Raw genomic sequence first — 19,366 nt, 5'->3', positions numbered from 1 at the left:
TTAGCTTTATTGTGTAACAGAGATTTAATTCTTGTCAGTGCTTCTCCTTTATTTCCATCCTCTTTTGATGCATTACAGAGACCATATCATCTCTTTGCGTCTTTGGAAAATAATACTTTTATCTTTAAGCTTTATTATTTTCTTTTTCTCTTTTGCCTACTTTCAGCAATGCCTTTTAGGTGTGATTCAAATTACAACTTTTTTTTTTTTTAATTGTGTTTTTCAGATTGTTGAAGTGGTTATGGGAATTTCTGTATTGTTTGGAGGCGTAATTGCATTACATATTGACGCCCTATTACACAGCCCTTATTTATATGTGTCCATATTTTGGGTACTAGCAGCTGTAAGTATAAAAACAACATTTCTCTTCTTGTAATGCTTAAATCCAGGACAGGCAGCTTTTGTTAAAGCTAAATGTACTGTGACACCTGCATGACTGACCTACTTGATCTCAGCTTGGATAGCATGATTATATTCTCCAGTGACTCACTGCATGGTCAGAAACAGACCTGAATCGTCTCCTGCTTTGTAACCGATACACCTTTCTGTGTATTGCACATACCTGTAACCTCTATCTTTAGCTTAAAGATGTCTAGTGTACATTTATTTATTTGTTGCTAAGCTCAGATTTCCTTTCTTATCTGCTGGAATTCATTTATAAAGTATCAAATAACTCCACTCCATGTTATTATAGGAAAATAAATGTCTTGCCAGTAGTTTTAAAAAGGTCTGTCTGAACTGATCTGTGATGACTCTTAGTGAAATTATGATATATTGCTAGTAGTGTGTGCCTCAAACTTATAATGATTGTATAAGCCCACATGACCAACTATGGTAGAAAGCTTTCCTGTGGGGAGGTATTTGATATGCCGGCTGTCAGGATCCCGGCGCTCACCATGCCAACGCCGGAATCCTGACAGCCGGCATACTGACAACTATTCTCCCACGACACCCCTGGAGGGAGAATAAATAGCATGGCCGCAGCGTGGCGAGTGCAGCGAGCCCGCAAGGGGCTCTTTTGCCCTCACCCCGCTGCCTACATGCCGGCTGGAGCCACCCATAGTGTCTGCTAACAAGCAGAAACTGCGATGCGTTCGTAATTTCTGCTTGTTCAACGGTCAGCATGCTAGGCGGCCTTTCTCAGTGATGGGCGGCCCCCAGCATGCGTATCCAAAGTTTTGGTAATTCTGCTAATTAGCAGAATTTGAAGACAAACAGTGGCAGTTGCTCGATCATTACTGGAGATAATTATATATCAGGTGCTAGAAAGGGGGAGGGGTCATAGACAAACAGCAGACATAGAGGTGCTTTTTCCCCCCCGGTATCCCCCAGCACACTAAAAATTACCTGTAACCATACCTGTACCTATCTGGTAATAGAAATTCAGAGAATTGGTCACACATGTTTGCAAATGCATGTTTAGCTTCTGAGCCACTTCACGGCTTCTCTGATATCAACAGTCCTAACACTACATAATAGCAGTGCCCACATAGGGCCATGTGATTTGTCTAAAGTAGGGCCTCATGATAAAGGCTATTACTAAAACACATCCTGACAGAGCTAACTTACCCAGGAGCCACCCCCAGGATCTCCCATTAGCACTACAAGGAACAGCATGTCTTCCAAATACTGCTCCCATTCAATGCCTTTCTCACACAAGCAGACAAACCGTGTCAGTTGCTCGATCATTACTGGAGATAATTATATATCAGGTGCTAGAAAGGGGGAGGGGTCACAGACAAACCGCAGACAAAGAGGGGGGGTGCTGGGGTGCTTTCCTACCCCCTGGTACACTAAAAAATTACCTGTAACCATACCTGAACCTATCTGGTAATAGAAATTCAGAGAATTTAGATTTGGGAACCAACTGAGAGTATATGAATCTCTCATTTCCAGGGCAATCCCTGATCCTATAGCCCAAGTAAATACATATAACTCTGTTATCCAGAAGGAGCCATCTTGCCTGCCGGTCCCATGGAAGGACTGCTTATTAATCTGCCCAGCCGGAGTCTCCACCCAGAGCTGTACAGCCAGAGTCTCCACCCAGAGCTGTACAGCCAGAGTCTCCACCCAGAGCTGTACAGCCAGAGTCTCCAGCCAGAGCCGCCCAGCCAGAGTCTCCATCCAGAGCTGCCCATCTGAGTGGCTATGCCCCTGGAGGGGTCCCTAGTGCCCTGGCCTCTGGGCCTGAGGTTCTCTCTGCCTGGGCTCTGAGCCTAAGGTTCTGTCAGTCCTGGCCTCCGAGCCTGAGGTTCTGTCTGCCCTGGCCTCTGGGCCTGAGGTTCTGTCTGCCCTGCCCTCGGGCCTGAGGTTCTGTCTGCCCTGCCCTCGGGCCTGAGGTTCTGTATGCCCTGGCCTCCAGGCCTGAGGTTCTGTGTACCCTGGCCTCCGTGCCTGAGGACCTGCTTGCCTTGCAGCATGAGGACCTGCCTGCCCTTGCCTTGCATCATGAGGACCTGCCTGCCCTTGCCTTGCATCATGAGGACCTGCCTGCCCTTGCCTTGCATCATGAGGACCTGCCTGCCCTTGCCTTGCATCATGAGGACCTGCCTGCCCTTGCCTTGCATCATGAGGACCTGCCTGCCCTTGCCTCGTGGCATGAGGACCTGCCTGCCCTTGCCTCGCGTCATGAGGGGTTTCCGAGCTGTGCCGTGCCTGAGGGGTCTCCGAGCTGTGCAGTGCCTGAGGGGTCTCCGAGCTGTGCTGTGCCTGAGGGATCTCCGAGCAGTGCCATTCCTGAGTTTCAGCTGAGCCCAGGAGGGGAGTCTCAGGTGCCAACCCCAGGAAGGAAGTTTCAGGTACCGACCCCAGGAGTCTGATGTCCGGACCTCAAGCCGTGTAGCCCCAGGAGGGGCATCTGTTTCTGTATCAAGTTATGTAGCCCCACAATGCGCACCTGTCTCTGTGTCAAGTCTTGTAGCCCCAGGAGGGGCGTCTGTCTCCATGTCTAGTCCTGTAGTCCCAGGAGGCTCATCTGTCTCAATTCCTGTAGCTTCTTGTGGAGTATCTGATCCTGTTAAGTTCCCAGCAGAGGAAATTCTGCCCAATACCCCAGTATGGGTAGATCCTGCTGAGATCTCAGAAGGGGAGATTCAAGCTATGATCCCTGTCTTGTCTCCTAAAGTGACTTCTAGGCAATCAACTTCTAAAAGAACTGCTGACCCTGCAAGATCTGGGGAGCAATCCCAACAAGTTACCTCAATGGGGAATTCACAATCTCTTTCTACACACCAGTGACGTGCGGTGGGGTGAGGCAGGTTAGGCAGAGCCTTTCCTTTCATACTAACGTTTGTGCCAGGGTTTTGGCTGGAAGCTGGCTGCTACATATGTAGCACACCTGTTTGAAATGCTTTTGTTACCTGACTCCTCCTGTGATTGGTCTCTTTCCCTTATATTAGGGATTCTGCCCTGTTCCTAGAACCGGTGATATTACTCAGTTTCTGCACCTAGTGAGCCTGCCACACGGTTGCTGCATACTGTGCAGTTCCCATTTCTTGTAACCCTGGTTTGTCTCTCTCTGAATCCCACATCTGTTCCTGAGTCCTAGTTCCTTGCCAGTCCTAGGACCCTTGCCTCATTGGATCCTGCCATCCTGTGTCTGTTTCTGCTCCGTGTCAACATCCAGCTATAGCCCTCCAATTATACTCATGCATGTTCCTGATACTTGCCTAACTCCTGCCAAGTCTTTGTGAGTTTATCCTGCTACCTCAGGTCTCGTGTACATCCAGCCTGTGTGCCCTTGGTTGTCGGTAAAAAAAAACTTTATTCACTTCAGCTGTGCCTATATTCACAGTCCTGCAGCAATTTCTGGATAGCTGTATCAGTACTCAAAGCTACAACTCTGCCTCTGTGTGTTATTACAGCCCAATCACTATTTATCAAGCAAGTTTCTCTGCTCAAACTGACAGAACTTTGCTTCTAATCAAAACACACACACGCACTCACCTGGTTACTCCCAGCAGTTATCACCTCATTCATTCATTTCTCATTGTTCAGTTACCAATGCATATTCAATCCTGTGGCTTCCAGTTATCATACCTTGTCAAGCCTGTCTGCAGTAACCATTTCAGTATCCTGTTAACCTGACCTGCAATAAACCCATGCTTTGCTATCTGATTTAATAAAGCCTTGCTGTCTTCATGTTAGGTTCCTGGTGCTCAGAACAAGGGAGATGTTCATGAAGTGAGTCCAGAGCACCAGGACGTAACGCTGGGAAAGGGGAATGGAAAGGGAATAGCCCCTGGCACCCTAACTCTGTTGTCTCACCCGTGCTGTCAGAAATCCCTTGCGAGACTATGGTTTCTTGAGCCCTTGGCAGCCGCGTTTGAAGGGCGGATTATGTCTGCCCAACTCCGATGCCCCCCGGTCTTAGTGAGAGACAAAGGGAAATCCGAGACAGGATGATAACAAGAGGCCCTCTAACTAAGCAAACAGGCCAGGGGCTACAAGCTAACTAAAAACCTAAAGTATGTGCGGAGAAACCGCCAAAGGAAAATAACAACAAAGGAAATGCTGATCACACGCCGACACAATACCTTTGTGTACCGGCGGTGACAGCATAAGCAGAACCCTCTGCAAAACACCAGGGACAGAAACAATAATGAAATACAGCGGCCTAGGCCAACGGACGCGGGAGAGCCGCTACTCACGGAACCGGTACGAATACTGGCAAACGGACAGGAACCCTCAATGATGCCAACACACTCTCAGAACTGGAGGACAGGCAGAATCCCAAACGACAGACCGGTGGACACCAGGAAACCAGGAACTTGACCAGGGATAGGCAAAGCCACTGGACCTCAGGGCAGGAACGCCTCACAGCAGGACACGGGAACAGACACAGGAATCGACACAGGGACTGACACAGGAATCAACACAGGAAGCAGCTAGTCAGACACTGCTATACAGGAGCTCAGGGACTGGCAGGAACCAGGTCAGACTTCAAGCAGACTGAAAACCAAGAAATATCACCAGCATCTGTGAATTGCAGTCAGCCAGCATATAACAGAGAGGCCTAATTAATAATCCCATGCAGCTGCCCTGTTGCATGATTCCAAACTGACAAGATGCAATTAGCAGCCAGGTGAGGCTGAACACATGGGAACAAGCTGCAATTACACAGACTCACCAGCGGCAGCAGACAAGAGTATTCTAAAACAGAGCAACAGGAAATCCTGGCATGCAAGACAACTTTATAAACATAAAATACAGAACAAAACTGCAAAACAGGAATGAGCCACAGCCGTGGCTCATAACATTACCCCCCCCCCTTGAGGAGGGGTCAAAAGACCCCAAAATTCAGACTATCCAGAACAAGGGATACAAAAAAAAAACCTGACACACTGGTCTAACAGACAAGAAAACAAAAACAAGCTGTAGCAACAACTTGTAACAGTGCCCTCCCCTTGATGGTGGCCACTGGACACAAGACAAGGGGGAAAAAAAAATCTTTTTTTTTTTTATCAAGGCAAGAGTCAAAAATTATTTCTTTTTCTTCTTCTTTTTACAAAGCTCTTTAGGTCTGACCAAGGTAATTCCCCACACATTGTCTGAACTGATGGTACCACCCAGCAAGGCTGCGTTCAAATCAGAGACAGGTCTCTTACCCTTGGGAGCTGAACTTTCTGGTAAAGTACTATTATTAGAAGAAGTCAGAAAAGCACATCCTGCAGTCAAAACAACGGGCTGAGACTCTTGTGCTGAGTTTACAGTATTTGGTGGACTCTCAGCATATAAGACGGGTGACCTAGAGGAACCTGAACCAATTTCTTTGGAACCATATCTTTTAATAATTGCATCACTGAATGCTAGGGGATCCTGAAGAATGGGATCTTCAGCTTTTATTAGGCTGGTTGCCCACTCAAAAGGCTCTCCTCTAAAAGAATAAATCAGATAGAGCCCAAGGTTTTCTGAAGTGATGCCCAGAAATGGTCTAGACAACATAATAGTGTAATAGTGTTTGAAAAGCGCCAGAAATTGGGCGAAGTCCCCATCAAAGGTTATGGATGTTGAGATATCAGAGTCAGGATCTGTTTCCTTCTCATCTGACTGACTGGAGTGCTTTGCTAGGACCTGGTCACTATTGACCTTACTCGAGGCTGAGACTCTCTGAACCCCACCCGGGGCAGTGACTTTCTGAACCCCACCCGGGGCAGTGACTTTCTGAACCCCACCCGGGGCAGTGACTTTCTGAACCCCACCCGGGGCAGTGACTTTCTGAACCCCACCCAGGGCAGTGACTTTCTGAACCCCACCCGGGGCAGTGGCCTCCGGGAACCCCGCTGGGGCAGTGGCCTCCGGGAACCCCGCTGGGGCAGTGGCCTCCGGGAACCCCGCTGGGGTCAGCACCTCGTATTCTTTTACTGGGACCGGGCCGTTGGCCTCCCTGACTGGGATCGGGCCATCGGCCTCCCTCTCCGAGTCGATAATTATCGAAAGTTCTCCCGGGACTATGACTTCCGGGACTTTTGCTGAAGCAATAACGTTCAGATCCTCCACTAATGCTATGCTTCTTAAGTTCTTTCCTGGGGAAGCGACTTCTAGACCCTTCTTTGGGGCTGCGTCTCTCGAGACCCCACTTGGGGATATTACTTCAAAGATTCCTTCTGGGGTTTTGCTTCTCGAGTTCCCTTCAAGAACTATGGTTTTAGAGACCCTTTGTAGGGTTGCGCTCTTCAAGTCCCTACCTGGGGTAACAGCTTCTGAGACCCCTTCTGGTATGGACACCTGAACTACAATATTTGATGTCCCTCTATAAGCTTGGGCATCGGGTACCGCACCAGCACTCTGGGCATCGGGTACCGCACCAGTACTCTGGGCATCGGGTACCGCACCAGCACTCTGGGCATCAGGTACCGCACCAGCACTCTGGGCATCAGGTACCGCACCAGCACTCTGGGCATCAGGTACCGCACCAAGATCCTGAGCTACGGGCACCACTCCAGGACCCTGGGCTACGGGCACCACTCCAGGACCCTGGGCTACGGGCACCACTCCAGGACCCTGGGCATCGGGCACCACTCCAGGACCCTGGGCATCGGGCACCACTCCAGGACCCTGGGCATCGGGCACCACTCCAGGGGCTTGCAACTCCGCTTCCACAGGAACCTCAAGAGAGGAGAGAAACATTCTCTTTTGATTCCTGAATCTATAATGGGGCTCCCTTGCCCAAGGACCCCAATTATAGGACAGACAGCTTTTTAGTGTGGGTTGTGTGACAAGTACCTCTGCCACAGTAGAGACAGGAGTAGGTCTTGTATCCTGACTCAACTTGGCCAGAGGGCAAGACTCGTCACCACACTTTGGCTTGCGCAACTCACAGGTCAGCAGATAGTGGCCTAAACCCCCACAATATAGGCATAAGTTTAAGTTTCTGCGACGCAGACGCTCCTCTTCTGAGAGCCTGGGCCGCAGAAAACTTTTAAACCTTTTCTCTTCAATTAAACCAGAGGATTCTCTTGTCACCATACTGTGAACAGGAGTCTCTTTAGAGATAGATGTACTCTCAACGACTTCTGGCAAGATGAGCAAGATTTTAGTCAGAAGGTTTTGCAGTTGCTTTAGGGATTGCTGCAAAACTTCTAGTCGCTCTGGTCTCAAAGCACTGAAAACAGAGTTCAGGGCTGCGAGAGATGCCTGCAGGGCTTGCATAGTAGACATAGGAGGATTTAAAACTAGACAAGACAAGGCAAGACTAAATTTTGCTAAACAAAACAAGACTTTTTTTTTTTTTTTTTTTTAACACCGGACTGGATTCTAAACATCGGACTGGATTCTAAACACCGGACTGGATTCTGCACACTGAATTCTAGACAGGACTGGATTCTAAACATCGGATTGGATTCTGAACACTGAATTCTAGACAAGACTGGATTCTAAACACTGGATTGGATTCTGCTCACTGAATTCTAGACAGGACTGGATTCTAGACTAGACACTGGACTGGGCCAAAAAAGAAAAAAAGTTTTATTTCTTTTTTGTGGTATGGCTGGTGATAATGTTAGGTTCCTGGTGCTCAGAACAAGGGAGATGTTCATGAAGTGAGTCCAGAGCACCAGGACGTAACGCTGGGAAAGGGGAATGGAAAGGGAATAGCCCCTGGCGCCCTAACTCTGTTGTCTCACCCGTGCTGTCAGAAATCCCTTGCGAGACTATGGTTTCTTGAGCCCTTGGCAGCCGCGTTTGAAGGGCGGATTATGTCTGCCCAACTCCGATGCCCCCCGGTCTTAGTGAGAGACAAAGGGAAATCCGAGACAGGATGATAACAAGAGGCCCTCTAACTAAGCAAACAGGCCAGGGGCTACAAGCTAACTAAAAACCTAAAGTATGTGCGGAGAAACCGCCAAAGGAAAATAACAACAAAGGAAATGCTGATCACACGCCGACACAATACCTTTGTGTACCGGCGGTGACAGCATAAGCAGAACCCTCTGCAAAACACCAGGGACAGAAACAATAATGAAATACAGCGGCCTAGGCCAACGGACGCGGGAGAGCCGCTACTCACGGAACCGGTACGAATACTGGCAAACGGACAGGAACCCTCAATGATGCCGACACACACTCTCAGAACTGGAGGACAGGCAGAATCCCAAACGACAGACCGGTGGACACCAGGAAACCAGGAACTTGACCAGGGATAGGCAAAGCCACTGGACCTCAGGGCAGGAACGCCTCACAGCAGGACACGGGAACAGACACAGGAATCGACACAGGGACTGACACAGGAATCAACACAGGAAGCAGCTAGTCAGACACTGCTATACAGGAGCTCAGGGACTGGCAGGAACCAGGTCAGACTTCAAGCAGACTGAAAACCAAGAAATATCACCAGCATCTGTGAATTGCAGTCAGCCAGCATATAACAGAGAGGCCTAATTAATAATCCCATGCAGCTGCCCTGTTGCATGATTCCAAACTGACAAGATGCAATTAGCAGCCAGGTGAGGCTGAACACATGGGAACAAGCTGCAATTACACAGACTCACCAGCGGCAGCAGACAAGAGTATTCTAAAACAGAGCAACAGGAAATCCTGGCATGCAAGACAACTTTATAAACATAAAATACAGAACAAAACTGCAAAACAGGAATGAGCCATAGCCGTGGCTCATAACATTACCCCCCCCTTGAGGAGGGGTCAAAAGACCCCAAAATTCAGACTATCCAGAACAAGGGATACAAAAAAAAAACCTGACACACTGGTCTAACAGACAAGAAAACAAAAACAAGCTGTAGCAACAACTTGTAACAGTGCCCTCCCCTTGATGGTGGCCACTGGACACAAGACAAGGGGAAAAAAAATCTTTTTTTTTTTATCAAGGCAAGAGTCAAAAATTATTTCTTTGTCTTCTTCTTCTTTTTACAAAGCTCTTTAGGTCTGACCAAGGTAATTCCCCACACATTGTCTGAACTGATGGTACCACCCAGCAAGGCTGCGTTCAAATCAGAGACAGGTCTCTTACCCTTGGGAGCTGAACTTTCTGGTAAAGTACTATTATTAGAAGAAGTCAGAAAAGCACATCCTGCAGTCAAAACAACGGGCTGAGACTCTTGTGCTGAGTTTACAGTATTTGGTGGACTCTCAGCATATAAGACGGGTGACCTAGAGGAACCTGAACCAATTTCTTTGGAACCATATCTTTTAATAATTGCATCACTGAATGCTAGGGGATCCTGAAGAATGGGATCTTCAGCTTTTATTAGGCTGGTTGCCCACTCAAAAGGCTCTCCTCTAAAAGAATAAATCAGATAGAGCCCAAGGTTTTCTGAAGTGATGCCCAGAAATGGTCTAGACAACATAATAGTGTAATAGTGTTTGAAAAGCGCCAGAAATTGGGCGAAGTCCCCATCAAAGGTTATGGATGTTGAGATATCAGAGTCAGGATCTGTTTCCTTCTCATCTGACTGACTGGAGTGCTTTGCTAGGACCTGGTCACTATTGACCTTACTCGAGGCTGAGACTCTCTGAACCCCACCCGGGGCAGTGACTTTCTGAACCCCACCCGGGGCAGTGACTTTCTGAACCCCACCCGGGGCAGTGACTTTCTGAACCCCACCCGGGGCAGTGACTTTCTGAACCCCACCCGGGGCAGTGGCCTCCGGGAACCCCGCTGGGGCAGTGGCCTCCGGGAACCCCGCTGGGGCAGTGGCCTCCGGGAACCCCGCTGGGGTCAGCACCTCGTATTCTTTTACTGGGACCGGGCCGTTGGCCTCCCTGACTGGGATCGGGCCATCGGCCTCCCTCTCCGAGTCGATAATTATCGAAAGTTCTCCCGGGACTATGACTTCCGGGACTTTTGCTGAAGCAGTAACGTTCAGATCCTCCACTAATGCTATGCTTCTTAAGTTCTTTCCTGGGGAAGCGACTTCTAGACCCTTCTTTGGGGCTGCGTCTCTCGAGACCCCACTTGGGGATATTACTTCAAAGATTCCTTCTGGGGTTTTGCTTCTCGAGTTCCCTTCAAGAACTATGGTTTTAGAGACCCTTTCTAGGGTTGCGCTCTTCAAGTCCCTACCTGGGGTAACAGCTTCTGAGACCCCTTCTGGTATGGACACCTGAACTACAATATTTGATGTCCCTCTATAAGCTTGGGCATCGGGTACCGCACCAGCACTCTGGGCATCGGGTACCGCACCAGTACTCTGGGCATCAGGTACCGCACCAGCACTCTGGGCATCAGGTACCGCACCAGCACTCTGGGCATCAGGTACCGCACCAAGATCCTGAGCTACGGGCACCACTCCAGGACCCTGGGCTACGGGCACCACTCCAGGACCCTGGGCTACGGGCACCACTCCAGGACCCTGGGCATCGGGCACCACTCCAGGACCCTGGGCATCGGGCACCACTCCAGGACCCTGGTCATCGGGCACCACTCCAGGACCCTGGGCATCGGGCACCACTCCAGGACCCTGGGCATCGGGCACCACTCCAGGACCCTGGGCATCGGGCACCACTCCAGGGGCTTGCAACTCCGCTTCCACAGGAACCTCAAGAGAGGAGAGAAACATTCTCTTTTGATTCCTGAATCTATAATGGGGCTCCCTTGCCCAAGGACCCCAATTATAGGACAGACAGCTTTTTAGTGTGGGTTGTGTGACAAGTACCTCTGCCACAGTAGAGACAGGAGTAGGTCTTGTATCCTGACTCAACTTGGCCAGAGGGCAAGACTCGTCACCACACTTTGGCTTGCGCAACTCACAGGTCAGCAGATAGTGGCCTAAACCCCCACAATATAGGCATAAGTTTAAGTTTCTGCGACGCAGACGCTCCTCTTCTGAGAGCCTGGGCCGCAGAAAACTTTTAAACCTTTTCTCTTCAATTAAACCAGAGGATTCTCTTGTCACCATACTGTGAACAAGAGTCTCTTTAGAGATAGATGTACTCTCAACGACTTCTGGCAAGATGAGCAAGATTTTAGTCAGAAGGTTTTGCAGTTGCTTTAGGGATTGCTGCAAAACTTCTAGTCGCTCTGGTCTCAAAGCACTGAAAACAGAGTTCAGGGCTGCGAGAGATGCCTGCAGGGCTTGCATAGTAGACATAGGAGGATTTAAAACTAGACAAGACAAGACAAGGCAAGACTAAATTTTGCTAAACAAAACAAGACTTTTTTTTTTTTTTTTTTTTTTAAACACCGGACTGGATTCTAAACATCGGACTGGATTCTAAACACCGGACTGGATTCTGCACACTGAATTCTAGACAGGACTGGATTCTAAACATCGGATTGGATTCTGAACACTGAATTCTAGACAAGACTGGATTCTAAACACCGGATTGGATTCTGCTCACTGAATTCTAGACAGGACTGGATTCTAAACATCGGATTGGATTCTGAACACTGAATTCTAGACAAGACTGGATTCTAAACACCGGATTGGATTCTGCTCACTGAATTCTAGACAGGACTGGATTCTAGACTAGACACTGGACTGGGCCAAAAAAGAAAAAAAGTTTTATTTCTTTTTTGTGGTATGGCTGGTGATAATGTTAGGTTCCTGGTGCTCAGAACAAGGGAGATGTTCATGAAGTGAGTCCAGAGCACCAGGACGTAACGCTGGGAAAGGGGAATGGAAAGGGAATAGCCCCTGGCGCCCTAACTCTGTTGTCTCACCCGTGCTGTCAGAAATCCCTTGCGAGACTATGGTTTCTTGAGCCCTTGGCAGCCGCGTTTGAAGGGCGGATTATGTCTGCCCAACTCCGATGCCCCCCGGTCTTAGTGAGAGACAAAGGGAAATCCGAGACAGGATGATAACAAGAGGCCCTCTAACTAAGCAAACAGGCCAGGGGCTACAAGCTAACTAAAAACCTAAAGTATGTGCGGAGAAACCGCCAAAGGAAAATAACAACAAAGGAAATGCTGATCACACGCCGACACAATACCTTTGTGTACCGGCGGTGACAGCATAAGCAGAACCCTCTGCAAAACACCAGGGACAGAAACAATAATGAAATACAGCGGCCTAGGCCAACGGACGCGGGAGAGCCGCTACTCACGGAACCGGTACGAATACTGGCAAACGGACAGGAACCCTCAATGATGCCGACACACACTCTCAGAACTGGAGGACAGGCAGAATCCCAAACGACAGACCGGTGGACACCAGGAAACCAGGAACTTGACCAGGGATAGGCAAAGCCACTGGACCTCAGGGCAGGAACGCCTCACAGCAGGACACGGGAACAGACACAGGAATCGACACAGGGACTGACACAGGAATCAACACAGGAAGCAGCTAGTCAGACACTGCTATACAGGAGCTCAGGGACTGGCAGGAACCAGGTCAGACTTCAAGCAGACTGAAAACCAAGAAATATCACCAGCATCTGTGAATTGCAGTCAGCCAGCATATAACAGAGAGGCCTAATTAATAATCCCATGCAGCTGCCCTGTTGCATGATTCCAAACTGACAAGATGCAATTAGCAGCCAGGTGAGGCTGAACACATGGGAACAAGCTGCAATTACACAGACTCACCAGCGGCAGCAGACAAGAGTATTCTAAAACAGAGCAACAGGAAATCCTGGCATGCAAGACAACTTTATAAACATAAAATACAGAACAAAACTGCAAAACAGGAATGAGCCACAGCCATGGCTCATAACACTTCACTTGCATCGCCTTGCCAGTATCACCTAGCCAAAGTGTACAATTAATCCCAGCCTTGCTAGTCATCTTGCATCCAGCCTGTCTGCAATTAACCCTTGCCTTGCCAGTTGCTATACTCCAGGTAAATTACCCTAGTGGATCTCTTCCAATCACGAACTGGACAGGCATATCCTAACACTAATAGAAGGCTAGCCCTGTACTCCATTGAGGAGAGAGTGAGAGAGACCCGGTGTGGTGGGTGGGACAAGTGGAGCAGACATGTACCTCAGACTCTGCTCAGTGAGAAGGATCCCCCAGCCATGAGGCATACCTTCCAACTTTTCAATGACGGGAGGCAGGACCCTTGCGCAACGAAACCGTGTGGCAACCCGGAAAGGGGTGTGACCTTGGGTAGGAGGGGTGTGGCTTCTGCATAGTGGGCTGGGCCTTGTGACATGGACCCATTTTTCATCATTTTGGAGGCATGCCCAGCGCTCCCAGAGCAGCTGGGCAGCCCCTTCTCACTTTCCCTCAACTAACCCCCGCCCGCGGGACACTGCGACCCGCGGGTGGGACAGTGTCCGAATAGGACAGTTGGGAGGAATGCATAAGGTGAGAAGTGTGCAGCCGAACAGATAGATCCTCCGATGAAGCTCCCTTCTCTGATCCACATCCAGTTTTAATTTTGACAAGGATTTTAAATGTGGTTTTAGTCTTAGTCACTTACTTAAAATTGTACTTGGTTTAAAGTCACATACTGAGTTTGACTTACCATAGAACTCCCTTATATCATATACCAATGAATGCCTTAAGTTTGTTAGAGCAATCATATTTCCTTCACAGTAGGTCATACTTATTTTCTGCAAATATCTAAAACATATCATTGTTCTTTCAAAATGTAAATCTCTATTTTCCAGTGTTAGTTTTGACAAGGTTTTTAAATTTAGTTTTAGTCGCTTTTTTGTTTTTTGCTTTGTTTTTGTCAAGATTTAGTCACTGGATCTCTGTTTTCATTATAGTCTAATTTAGTCAAAGTTGATTACTTTTAGTCAAAGTTCTTGTCAACAAAATGAACACTGTCCCTCCCTCATGAGGTCATCGCTACCAGAGAGGAGGGTGGCTTACTGAAGAAGGAGGACTGTCCTCCGCTACAGAACACCTCCCAGCCTAGATCCTGAGGGACGGACCTGTGCTCTGCAGTTGGCATGACTATATTTATAGATTGCGCATAGCTGCCTATCTTTAGACAGCGGCGCAGCTGTCGAGTTGACCTGGCATGTGGCGGTATGCCCGACATTAGGGTGTGTCTGTGCACACAAGGCACCCCACGTTCGCATGCCCATGTTTAGCAAACAGATGCACTGTTATACTACCTTTCCCTGTTTTTTTTGTTACACTGTTAAAGTTTATTGTAGTAGGTGGCGCTTCTCGCCTGTATGATACATTAAGTAATATGGTAAGATAGAGTCGGTTAGTGTTCAGTACGGTTGATGTTTCAAGTATATTGTAGATAAATAATTGGAGGAGTATGCAAAGAACGGGAGGGAGTGTTGCAAGCAGAATGTCGGCTTTCATAGACATGACAATTTTTATCTATAAAAAGTAACTGCCTACATACTTGTTTTGCCACTAGCTTTACCTGGTTGTTAGTTTTTTGTTGTGTTTTTTTTTTTTTGGGGGGGGGGGGTTTAGGTACTGCTAGAATCTAATCAGCGGGGTTGCTTTTAATATTCTTGTTTCAACCAGACCTCTGTCAGCGAGGTGGTTAAAAATTAAGTCAGTGACTTGCCTTACAAGTATGACATATAGTAAACTGATCTATTTCAGAGCTTTACAATATCAACAAACCAATTACAACTTTGTATCAATTGTAATTTACGTTTGAATAATGTACCGTATAGTGTTCAGAGATACCACTAGATGTCAGTACAACTCAAAGTAAAAGGAAGTGTACAGTATACTGTTAATTGTAGTACTGATGTGAACAAGTACCTTGTAACTCAACAATTCAATTTAATATGTTGTGACCTGCTTTATTATTATTATTATTACTATTATAATAAAAAGTAATTTCTCCTAAATGTATTTGATCCAAATAAACTCTCCTCTCCTCTTCACTATTGTTTCTTGATACCACATAGGTTTACACGGTCAAGTCACAATATTATGACCACCAGCTAATAACAAGAGTAACTGTTAGGTGCCGCGGTCTGCGGCGCCGCTCGGTCTGCTTCCGAGCGACGCTCACGGCCGCCACACCTCCCTCCCTGCCCGCCCGGCGCCTAGCAACGCCAGGACGCCGTGCGTCCTGTAGCCGCCGGGTCCCTGGCAACGCTAAGACGCCGGGCGTCCACAGATGCTGGGTCCATGGCAACGGGGACGCCATTGGCGGACCGCGTTCCCCGTTGCCAGATAAGATTGATTAGTTGTTCGTGCAGCAGGGCAGCTGCACGGCAAATAGTAATTAGGGTCTGGGGGCTGGCCTTGCTGGCCCTCCTGTCATTGGCCAGCAGGGCCTTTTTATGGGAGCCAGCACACTGCAGCCTCGCCGGTGATAGCTTCCTGCATGCTGTTCCTGCCTTGCAACGTCTGTTCCTGGTCAGCTGTATCTGGTCGATCCTGCTCCCTGTGCTCCTGAGTCCTGGAGTTCTGAAGCCGGTCCTGGGAATCCTTCCAGTCCAAGTGAACCTGTTGCAGTCATCTGGGGGTTCTCGCTTATTGGAGTTCTCTCCCGGTTTCGTGAGTAGCGGCTTCTGCCGCGCGTTTATTTTGTACTGGTGGTTTTGCGGAGGTTTCCGCTTTTCACTGTCCTCCCCGGTACACGACGGTACCGTGTGGGGGTGTGGACAGTGGTATCTTTTGTTGTTCTTTTCCTTTGGCGGCGTGCCGCACATATATTTAGTTTTAGGGTTGTTAGTAGCCCCTAGCTTTATGTTTGCTTTAGTTAGAGGTCCCCTTGTTATTATCCTGTCTCGGTTCACGCTTTGTCTCACTCTAAGACCTGGGAGCATCGGAGTTGGGCAGACCTAATCCGCCCTTCAAACGCGGCTGCCGTGGGCCCAAGAAACCATAGTCACTCAGGCGTGAACTGACCACACGGGTGAAACAATGGAGGTAGGGTGCTAGGGGCTATTTCCGTACCACACCTTATTTCAGCGTCACGTCCTGGTGCTCTGGACTCACTACGCAACATCTCTCTAGTTCTGAGCACCAGGAACGTACCATTATCACCGGCCAACACAAAAAAAAACAAAGAGTTATTTGTATTTGGTGGGCCTTGAAATTCGGCCTCATGAATCCGGCAGTATTAGAACCGAATCCCAGCCAGCTTTTGGCCAACCAGATTCAGGAACTAACTCAGATGGTTCAGGATCTTACTCTTCGGGTGAGATCGCAGGAAGATCTTTTGCGAGCCTCCCCGAGTATGATTCCAGAACCAAAGATGCATCTTCCTGACCGTTTTTCAGGTAACCGAAAGGATTTTTTTAATTTCAAGGAAGCTTGTAAGCTTTATTTTCGTTTAAGGCCCCGATCCTCTGGTACTGAGTCTCAACGGGTCGGGATTGTGATGTCATTACTACAAAGCGATCCGCAAACCTGGGCTTTTGGGATAAAAGCCGATGATGTTGCCTTGCTATCTGTAGATGCCTTTTTTAAGTCCTTAGGCCTTTTGTACGATGACCCTGATAGAGAAGCGTCGGCTGAGAGCCACCTGCGTGCACTTAAGCAAGGGAAAAATCCAGCAGAGGCGTATTGTACCGAGTTTCGCCGTTGGTCGAACGACTGTGGCTGGAATGACCCGGCCCTGCGCAGTCAGTTTCGCCTCGGTTTGTCTGAAGTTATTAAAGACAGTCTCCTTCAGTACCCCGCTCCAGAGACTTTAGACAAACTCATGGAGCTTGCTATTAAAATTGATCGTCGTCTCCGGGAGCGGAGGGCTGAAAGAGGAGCTAGTTTCAGGCCTAGTCCATGTGTGTATACTTTCCCTGAGGACGTCGAGGAGCCCATGCAAATGGGTCTCTCCCGGCTGTCCCCAGAGGAAAGAACCAGAAGGCTAAATTCTGGTCTCTGCTTGTATTGTGGTGGCAAGGGACATATCGCGCGTAATTGCCCGAATAAGCAGGGAAACGCTCTGACCAAGTGAATTGTGAGGGGGTTCACTTGGGTCTGCAATTGATCTCCTCTAATGATTTCTTATTAGTTCCTGTAAAAATTTCCTTTGGTAGTCTCAGTTCGTTGGTGTTGGCCTTCGTCGACAGTGGAGCTGCGGGAAATTTCATGGATCTTGGTTGGGCTCAGGCTTTGGGCGTTCCACAGATACCTTTGTATAAATGTATCACCATGCTCGGCTTGGATGGTGGTCCGCTTTCTAATGGGGTAATCACTCACCGCACACCTCCAGTACAACTGACAGTAGGGGCCCTACATTCGGAGAAAATCGAGTTTTACCTTACCCATTGTCCGGCTGTCCCCGTAGTTTTGGGTCACCCCTGGCTTGCTTTTCATAATCCCACCATAGATTGGCGGTCTGAGGAGATTTCCCGATGGGGTCCCTTTTGTGTTAAGGAATGTATTTCCCGTCCAGTCCGGGTTACGGCTGTCACCCCAGAACTTATTCCTTTGGAATATCAGGACTTTGCCAATGTTTTCTCCAAGGGTAATGCGGATATTCTGCCCCCTCATCGGTCCTATGACTGCGCCATTGACTTAGTTCCCGGTGCCTCTTTGCCTAAAGGGAGACTATATGCCCTGTCTGGGCCGGAAACTACGGCAATGAATGATTATGTACAGGAGAGCCTGAAAAAGGGCTTCATTAGGCCCTCGAAATCTCCATTGAGTGCAGGGTTCTTTTTTGTTGAGAAAAAAAGATGGGTCGCTCAGACCATGTATTGATTATCGGGCTCTGAATAAGATTTCTGTTAAAAACACCTACCCCTTGCCACTGATTTCAGTACTATTTGATCAGCTCCGTACTGCCGTTATCTTTTCCAAAATCGATCTTAGAGGGGCTTACAATCTCATCCGAATAAAAATCTGGGGATGAGTGGAAGACGGCTTTCAGCACACAGTCGGGACATTATGAATACCTGGTGATGCCGTTTGGGCTGTCTAATGCTCCTGCTGTATTTCAAGATCTCATTAACGACGTCCTTCGCGACTTTCTAGGAAAGTTCGTAGTCGTTTATTTAGACGACATTTTGATTTACTCTGAGTCTTTTGAACAACATATTACCCATGTGCGACTGGTCCTTCAGAAGTTACGGGAAAATCATTTGTACGCCAAACTGGAGAAATGTGATTTCCACATCACAGAAGTGTCCTTCCTGGGGTATATTATTTCTCCAAAGGGGTTTTTCATGGAATCAAAAAAACTCCAGGCCATCCTAAATTGGGCAGAACCCACGAACTTAAAAGCAATTCAGCGCTTTTTAGGGTTTGCAAATTATTATAGGCGTTTTATTCATACCTTCTCAGATTTGGTTGCTCCTATTGTGGCATTGACTAAAAAAGGAGCGGACCCTTCCAATTGATCGCCTAAAGCCAAGTCTGCCTTCCTGGCCTTGAAGCAGACCTTTGTCTCAGCTCCAGTACTCAGACACCCTAACCCGGATCTCCCCTTTATTGTCGAGGTAGATGCCTCAGAGGTTGGAGTGGGGGCTATCCTTTCTCAGGAAGACCCGGAGTCTCGGGAATTACACCCATGTGCCTTCATGTCCAGAAAATTCTCCTCCGCAGAATCCAACTATGATGTTGGTAATCGAGAATTGTTGGCAGTTAAATGGACTTTCGAGGAGTGGAGGCACTGGCTGGAAGGAGCAAGGCATACCATTACTGTGTTTACTGACCACAAGAACCTGCAGTATATTGAGTCAGCTAAACGGCTTATTGCTCGACAGGCACGTTGGGCGCTGTTTTTTACTCGTTTCAGGTTTATCATCACCTTCAGGCCCAGTTCCAAGAATACGTAAGCCGATGCCCTGTCACGTTGTTTTCTTCCGGTTCACAATAACCACCCGGCTACTACCCCCATAGTCCCATCGTCTGTCATCCGGGCTGGCCTCACACAGGATTTATTTACACAGCTAGTCCAGCTTCAGCAGCAGGCTCCCAATGTCACTCCTGCAGATCGTCTCTTCGTCCCTGAATTTCTGAGAGGCACTATTCTAGCTGAGTTTCATGATAATAAGGTTTCTGGTCATCCGGGTATCACTAAGACCTTGGAGTTAATCTCTCGCTCAGTGTGGTGGCCTAATCTTTCTAAAGATGTAAGGGAAT

General features: G+C 48.3%; 1 protein-coding gene across 8 annotated transcripts in view; it reads left to right on the top strand.

Annotated features, from left to right (window-relative positions):
• MLC1 (modulator of VRAC current 1) overlaps positions 1-19,366 on the top strand; it is a 171,114-nt gene that overhangs the window by 101,712 nt on the left and 50,036 nt on the right. For 7 of the 8 annotated variants that reach the window (XM_063927139.1, XM_063927136.1, XM_063927138.1 and 4 more), the window contains one exon: positions 227-343. The exons of the other annotated variant lie outside the window; for it this stretch is intronic. In XM_063927139.1, coding sequence (XP_063783209.1) covers positions 227-343 — 117 coding nt within the window. The remainder of the gene's footprint in view (positions 1-226; positions 344-19,366) is intronic. 8 annotated transcript variants of the gene reach the window in all.

This window comes from Pseudophryne corroboree, chromosome 6 (assembly GCF_028390025.1).
Source record: "Pseudophryne corroboree isolate aPseCor3 chromosome 6, aPseCor3.hap2, whole genome shotgun sequence".
Lineage (NCBI taxonomy): Eukaryota > Metazoa > Chordata > Amphibia > Anura > Myobatrachidae > Pseudophryne > Pseudophryne corroboree.
This window is presented reverse-complemented; position numbering and strand designations above follow the sequence as displayed.